An 8,505-nucleotide genomic window follows, 5' to 3' on the forward strand; every position below is an offset into this window, starting at 1 on the left:
TGAGAAAAAAAGAGTATGCTTTCCCAGCTGGATTAACCATTCTCCAAGGATCTGAGACTGCGAATTCAGACATAAAGGTTCGAACAACTCTAGCTGAGGTTGATAAGGTGGTAGGTTTAGTGGAGGATCGATCCAATTGTGGGTCTAACCAACAGTTAAAGTCACCTCCTAAAATCAACATATGGGTGGACATATCTGGGAGTGTAGAGAAAACCGATTTGAAAAAATCACCATTGTCCCAATTAGGAGCATAGATATTAACAAGAAGAACCTTTGTATTGAGCAGCCTACCACTGACAATTATATATCTACCATGGGGATCTGCGATCACCTTAGAACATGTAAAAGGTACCGATCTGTGAAGTAAAATAGCCACCCCTCTCGCCTTACTCTGAAATGAGGAATGGAACACCTGACCCACCCATCTGCACCTAAGACTTGAGTGTTGTGATACCTTCAGATGAGTTTCTTGGAGAAAGATGATGTGAGCTTTCAAATGATGAAGATGGTGTAGCACCTTACTACGTTTAACTGGGTTATTTATGCCCCTGCAGTTCCAAGTAAGAAAATTAAAGCCATTCCCTCCAGCAGTATGGGCTACACTAGGCTGAGTCATATCTTAAGAGAGAGAGAGGATGTGTAAAGGACAAGGTACAATGTAAACTGAAGATCTTAGTTGAACCTAAAAGCGCAAATGTAAAAAACAAAGACAAACGAAGAGGCACAAAAAACATATACAAACTATATACAAATAGAGAGTGAACAAACCCTTCCCTCACACCCGCCCTTGCCGAAGCATCTCCCCAAATGAGATGCAAGCAAAACCCTAAATACGAAGAAAGTTTAGAGCTAAGCATGATAACTCTTACTCTGTGCTACCTAAGATTAGTGACCATTTAACTAGAGTAAGCCAAACATGGATAGAATGGTCCCCAATAGAGTCTAAGGAAAACTATCCTCGATTAAGAGAGGTTTAACCTCGACGCAGATGGTAAATGATCAAACTGAAACAGCCATGCAGACCCCCAGATATTGGCATTAGAGGCGGCAAACCTGGGCTGGAAATAAAGAGATAAAAAAGAGAATGACATTCATATGTCGATGAACCCAGCAAAGATGGCTTCGTTAGTCACCCATTCGGCCTGCTAACTAGCCTGCTAGGAAGACCAGCCAGCCAACCATTTGTTACACACCATGCGGTACAACAGCCGCTTTCACGTTCTTGTTGATGAAATCTGCCGCTATAGCCGGGTCCTCGAATCTGTGCATGGAGCCGTCCGGTAAAGTCAGTCTCAAAACCGCAGGGTAGATGAGGCCGAACTTCACGCCCGGGCAGGCGTGTAGTTGGCGTTTCACAGCTCCAAAGCTAGCCCGCCTCTTAGCCACAGCTGTTGTGCAGTCCGCAAATATCGAGACTCTTTTACCCTTATGTAGAAGAGGGGATGCTTCTCCCGATCTTCTCAGTATGTCGTTGCGGACGTGAAAGAAATGCACCCTGATGACAAATGGTCGTGGGGGTTCTCCATCCCTGGGTCGGCTACGCAGAGTGCGGTGAGCCCGGTCTAGCAATGGCTTCTCCTCTAGCCCGAGCAGCTCCTGAAGTAGCTGGGCCATGTACTCCGTGGGCCTTGGGCCCTCCACTCCCTCCGGTATTCCCAGTAGACGAATGTTGTTCCTCCGCATTCTACTTTCCATATCTTCGCATCTATTATCGAGGAATGCCACCCTAGTTGTCAATGAGCCGACGTTAGCCTCTAGCTCGCTAACGCGAGTGCTGTGGTCTGTAGCACCTCGCTCCAAATCCGATAAAGTCACCCCATGTGCGTCGAGCTTATTCTGTATACTCTCGATAGATTTTTTAAGCTCGTCTTTGATCGTTGATATCTCTGACCTGAGATTGGTAGAGAGACAGTCAATTTTTCCGAAAATGTCGGTTTTGAGGGTGCCTATCACGGATTGCAGCATCTCCACAGTCAGTGTTTCCGTGGGGCCGGCATTGGCAGCGTTCGGTGGCGGGGGTGAGTCGGGAGAAGTTGCAGGCTTGTTGCGGCCTGCTCTTGCAGACTCTGTTTTTGGCCGGGTTGATGTCATTACGAATTTAAATTTATTAAACTTGAACTGAGTTGTTTATGGGTCTCTTCAGACGCCTGGGCAAACAGAAATGTATGCAATTTTGCAAAGTTAAATATATAAATTTGGTCACTAACTCAGGAGCGATAGGGAGACGCGTGCTACATCCTTGGCTTCCAACAGCGCCCCCCCTTCCAGAGATTTGAGACTGGGACGGAGGTTCACCTTCCAGCAGGACAAATGACCCTAAGCATACTGCTAAAGCAACACTCGAGTGGTTTAAGGGGAAACATTTAAATGTCTTGGAATGGCCTAGTCAAAGCCCAGACCTCAATCCTATTGAGAATCTGTGGTATGACTTAAAGATTGCTGTACACCAGCGGAACCCATTCAACTGGTCCTCTGTAGCTCAGCTGATAGAGCACGGCGCTTGTAACGCCAAGGTAGTGGGTTCGAACCCCGGGACCCCCCATACACAAAAAAATTTATGCACGCATGACTGTAAGTCGCTTTGGATAAAAGCGTCTGCTAAATGGCATATTATTATTATTATTAACTTGAAGGAGCTGGAGCAGTTTTGCCTTGAAGAATGGGCAAAAATCCCAGTGGCTAGATGTGCCAAGAGACTTGCAGCTGTAATTGCTGCAAAAGGTGGCTCTACAAAGTCTTGACTTTTTTTTGTCTTATTTCTTGTTTGTTTCACAATTACAAATATTTTGCAGCTTCAAAGTGGCAGGCATGTTGTGTAAATCAAATTATACAAACTCCCAAAAAAGCAATTTTAATTCCAGGTTGTAAGGCCACAAAATACAGTGGGGAAAAAAAGTATTTAGTCAGCCACCAATTGTGCAAGTTCTCCCACTTAAAAAGATGAGAGAGGCCTGTAATTTTCATCATAGGTACACGTCAACTATGACAGACAAATTGAGAAAAAAAAATCCAGAAAATCCCATTGTAGGATTTTTAATGAATTTATTTGCAAATTATGGTGGAAAATAAGTATTTGGTCACCTACAAACAAGCAAGATTTCTGGCTCTCACAGACCTGTAACTTCTTCTTTAAGAGGATCCTCTGTCCTCCACTCGTTACCTGTATTAATGGCACCTGTTTGAACTTATTATCAGTATAAAAGACACCTGTCCACAACCTCAAACAGTCACACTCCAAACTTTACAATGGCCAAGACCAAAGAGCTGTCAAAGGACACCAAAAACAAAATTGTAGACCTGCACCAGGCTGGGAAGACTGAATCTGCAATAGGTAAGCAGCTTGGTTTGAAGAAATCAACTGTGGGAGCAATTATTAGGAAATGGAAGACATACAAGACCACTGATAATCTCCCTCGATCTGGGGCTCCACGCAAGATCTCACCCCGTGGGGTCAAAATGATCACAAGAACGGTGAGCAAAAATCCCAGAACCACACGGGGGGACCTAGTGAATGACCTGCAGAGAGCTGGGACCAAAGTAACAAAGCCAACCATCAGTAACACACTACGCCGCCAGGGACTCAAATCCTGCAGTGCGAGACGTGTCCCCCTGCTTAAGCCAGTACATGTCCAGGCCCGTCTGAAGTGCATTTGGATGATCCAGAAGAGGATTGGGAGAATGTCATATGGTCAGATGAAACCAAAATATAACTTTTTGGTAAAAACTCAACTCGTCATGTTTGGAGGACAAAGAATGCTGAGTTGCATCCAAAGAACATCATACCTACTGTGAAGCATGGGGTTGGAAACATCATGCTTTGGGGCTGTTTTTCTGCAAAGGGACCAGGACGACTGATCCGTGTAAAGGAAAGAATGAATGGGGCCATGTATCGTGAGATTTTGAGTGAAACCCTCCTTCCATCAGCAAGGGCATTGAAGATGAAACGTGGCTGGGTCTTTCAGCATGACAATGATCCCAAACACACCGCCCGGGCAACGAAGGAGTGGCTTCGTAAGAAGCATTTCAAGGTCCTGGAGTGGCCTAGCCAGTCTCCAGATCTCAACCCCATAGAAAATCTTTGGAGGGAGTTGAAAGTCTGTGTTGCCCAGCGACAGCCCCAAAACATCACTGCTCTAGAGGAGATCTGCATGGAGGAATGGGCCAAAATAACAGCAACAGTGTGTGAAAACCTTGTGAAGACTTACAGAAAACGTTTGACCTGTGTCATTGCCAACAAAGGGTATATAACAAAGTATTGAGAAACTTTTGTTATTGACCAAATACTTATTTTCCACCATCATATGCCAATAAATTCATTAAAAATCCTACAATGTGATTTTCTGGATTTTCTTTTCTCATTTTGTCTGTCATAGTTGACGTGTACCTATGATGAAAATTACAGGCCTCTCTCATCTTTTTAAGTGGGAGAACTTGCACAATTGGTGGCTGACTAAATACTTTTTTTCCCCACTGTAGGAAAAATGCCAAGGGGGGGTGAATACTTTCGCAAGCCTCCATTTGATTTGGGACATCGTTTTTTCCCTCCTACCTGAACACGCAGCTGTCACTCAGCCGGAGAGACTGGATGCCGCAGCAGTATCTATTCTCACACGTTCCACAGCACCACAGCAAACTGCAGTCCAGATTGGATTTGTAACGGCCGTAGGCATTTATGTAGGCTTCACAGTCCTCTCCAGCTGGGTAGAAAAGAAAAAAGACATTATAGGTCGGAGTTGGACACAGCTGGGTAGAAAACTCATGGTACTGACTTGTGTTCGAAAGACCGACAGCAAAGACAACAGCAACAACAATATCTACAGGTATAGAAACACATACAGTGGGGAGAACAAGTATTTGATACACTGCCGATTTTGCAGGTTTTCCTACTTACAAAGCATGTAGAGGTCTGTCATTTTTATCATAGGTACACTTCAACTGTGAGAGACCAGAAAATCCAGAAAATCACATTGTATGATTTTTAAGTAATTAATTTGCATTTTATTGCATTAAATAAGTATTTGATCACCTACCAACCAGTAAGAATTCCAGCTCTCACAGACCTGTTAGTTTTTGTTTAAGAAGCCCTCCTGTTCTCCACTCATTACCTGTATTAACTGCACCTGTTTGAACTCGTTACCTGTATAAAAGACACCTGTCCACACACTCAATCAAACCGACTCCAACCTCGCCACAATGGCCAAGACCAGAGAGCTGTGTAAGGACATCAGGGATAAAATTGTAGACCTGCACAAGGCTGGGATGGGCTACAGGACAATAGGCAAGCAGCTTGGTGAGAAGGCAACAACTGTTGGCGCAATTATTAGAAAATGGAAGAAGTTCAAGATGACGGTCAATCACCCTCGGTCTGGGGCTCCATGCAAGATCTCACCTCGTGTGGCATCAATGATCATGAGGAAGGTGAGGGATCAGCCCAGAACTACACGGCAGGACTGGTCAATGACCTGAAGAGAGCTGGGACCACAGTCTCAAAGAAAACCATTAGTAACACACTACGCCGTCATGGATTAAAATCATGCAGCGCATGCAAGGTCCCCCTGCTCAAGCCAGCGCATGTCCAGGCCCGTCTGAAGTTTGCCAATGACCATCTGTATGATCCAGAGGAGGAATGGGAGAAGGTCATGTGGTCTGCGTGGTGAAATGTTTCTATCCAGGCGGAGCGGTGCTCGGCCAATGGAAGCAAGCAGTGCTGTGTTTGTTGACCAATCACAGTAAAAAATGTAGCCCATGTGGTGATACATCAACACGTACCAACAGCAGGACCAGCTGACATGACCGCTCTATGTAGCTAGCTAGCTGGCTAACACTAGCAGTTTACAGAGTCACGTTTTACATAAAAAATAATTGTTTTCTAATCCATTTTTTGATTAATAATTTTTGTTGCATGTGTTACAGCGTAGATTTTTTTGCACTTCGATAATGTTTGTTTATTTCGTTGCTACAGTCACCGGCGGCCGTCGCATAGACTGGGCTGTCCCCTTGTGAGAGCCTATTTATGCTTGATCTGAAAATGTGGTTGAGGCACCTTCTTCTTCTTCAGTGGGATTTATCGGCGGTTGGCATCCAACGTTATGGTGCATTACCGCCACCTCCTGTACTGGAGTGTGGGCCAGAGACAGGGAGAAACTAAATCCTACCTGCCAACCCAGTTTCTCTTAAAAAATATAACAAAATATTTGAGACTATATCTAATGACGTTCTACTCAATATACTCTTTAAACTAACTTCCTGTATCCCCTTCTCCCTCATACTAGATCTCATCCTCTCGCTTTCACTCTGATACTGGGCCTCCCGTAGCTCAGTTGGTAGAGCATGGCGCTTGCAACGCCAGGGTTGTGGGTTCGATTCCCACGGGGGGCCAGTATGAAAAATGTATGCACTCACTGACTGTAAGTTGCTCTGGATAAGAGCGTCTGCTAAATGACTAAAATGTAAAAATGTACTGCCCACACTAGCAATACATGCTCCACGGTCTCTGTTTCCTGACAGTAATCACGCTTTCCTACCACATTTAATGTCTTATTCAACTGGCTGTGTCCCACCCTTCATCTTTTAAAAATAGCCTCCTCTCTTCTGTCCCTTCCTGCCGTCCTCCCCGACTTTCCTCTGTACTTGAAATAAATGCCTTCCCTTATTATCTCTATTCCAGTTGCTCCTGCCATCTCTGCACCATCAGGACTATGTATAGCTCCGTATTGACATGATTGGTTCACGGTAGGTGAAAGCGGGAGGTCCTGTATAAACACAAACTCACTTCCTTGACAACTTCCTGTAATGCACCCTAACGTTGGATGCCAACCTGCCGATAAACCCAACTGAAGAAGAAGAAGACAACTTCCTGTAATGCACCCTAACGTTGGATGCCAACCTGCCGATAAACCCCATTGAAGAAGAAGAAGAAGAAGACAACTTCCTGTAATGCACCCTAACGTTGGATGCCAACCTGCCGATAAACCCAACTGAAGAAGAAGAAGACAACTTCCTGTAATGCACCCTAACGTTGGATGCCAACCTGCCGATAAACCCCACTGAAGAAGAAGACAACTTCCTTCACAGCAGCTCTGCGCTGTTCGGCGGAGTATGACCGCCCTGACTTCAGCAGAGGCCATATCACCGTAATGTTGCACGGCCCAATGTAGACGTCAGATTGACCATCGAGCGTCTTTTGAGTCGTGTGTGAAGCCACTATCCGCTTTAAGACAACGGCTGCGTTTGGCCGGGTACTTCGGCGATATTCCACTGGACGTCTGAAAAGCGCTTTAGTTCAAACATGTTAGAGTTCAAAGGCAAAGTCATGCCATAAATTATGGCTTAACTAGTCATAAAAAATGTAGCTAGCAACAGACATTAGCTAACTGACGTTAGCATGTTAGACAGACAGACTCGCCACACCTCAGACATTGAGCAATGCAAACGGAATATAATAATGTTCTTTCACTTAGCAAGCTTGTCTAGCTCTGAAAAAAAAATCGAACAATATCACAGACTGATATAAAGCTAAACAAAAATGTTTGTTCGTTGTAGATTTCCAAATTGCCAAACTCACCTGTCACGAACGGGATCAGAGTCCAACACAAAATGACAGCAACAAGACTTGACGCCATGGCTCCGTGAATTCAGATTCTAGCACGACCACCAGTGCGATAGTTACTTTCTATTTCCCTACCAAAAGGCTAACCCAACTGGTGATGGGATATTGATACCGGAGCTCCGATGCAGTCAGTATTCACAGCATAATGATGCGCGTTTCAAACGAAGGTTATGGATATACTGACAAGATACTTGTCTCTCCGCCCTAACAATGGGAGTCGTTGTCCACAAAGCGGCACCGCAAACTGTCCAGCTCTCGCCGATTCCTCTTCTTTAAAGTTCTATGTAAGACTACACCTATTGGTGTATTTCCGCAACCTACAGTACGGGGTCTTCTTCCTTGATATTATGGTGGTCCGCAAACAAATGATATCGGTGCATGCCGCCACCTACTGTTTTGGCTGTATTTCAGTCCAAATATTGAACTAAATAAAAATAAACAAAAACAAAACTCAATGTACTCATTATTCCGATTCAACTGCCAACGCCCATCCCTACAGGCTCTGGTGGGGCCTGAGAAGGAAGAGCATCTTCGGACAGTATTCTTTGCAATGTTTCGGCAGTGAATTCCTGTAAAACCCAAAAACCTTTCAGCCGCAGATACTATAATGTCACGTTTCTTTGACTTTTTGTTTGTTTGTGCAGTACAATTAATTATACGCGCGACAACCACCATAAAAATCACCTTCTTCACAATCAGTTTCCCTCAACTGTTGAACAACACTGAATCTCCACAGTCTGCAGAGCATTCACAGCCATATCTTCAGCTCCCCTCGCTCCTTCAGCTATTTCACGTGCCTCCGTGTAGGAGACCTGCTGTACAGCCCTGACCCTTGCCACTTCATACTCCTTTACCCTAACCGGGAACTCCGGTGAATTGGGATCGTGGTTGCCATC

At 44.8% G+C, this 8,505-nt stretch overlaps 1 protein-coding gene across 1 annotated transcript in view; it reads right to left on the minus strand.

Annotated features, from left to right (window-relative positions):
* The window catches only part of LOC311114336 (protein shisa-5-like), a 30,375-nt gene extending 22,478 nt beyond the window's left edge, over positions 1–7,897 (minus strand). Inside the window, exons 1-2 of the mRNA XM_084189601.1 lie at positions 7,565–7,897; positions 4,550–4,697 (exon numbers count right to left, since the gene is read on the minus strand). Of these exons, the coding sequence (XP_084045727.1) occupies positions 4,550–4,697; positions 7,565–7,622 (206 nt within the window). The 5' untranslated portion in view covers positions 7,623–7,897. The remainder of the gene's footprint in view (positions 1–4,549; positions 4,698–7,564) is intronic.
* Between the last annotated feature and the right edge of the window lie 608 nt (positions 7,898–8,505).

Source organism: Coregonus lavaretus, assembly GCF_964263955.1.
Source record: "Coregonus lavaretus genome assembly, contig: HAP1_SCAFFOLD_641, whole genome shotgun sequence".
NCBI classification, from domain to species: Eukaryota; Metazoa; Chordata; class Actinopteri; order Salmoniformes; family Salmonidae; genus Coregonus; species Coregonus lavaretus.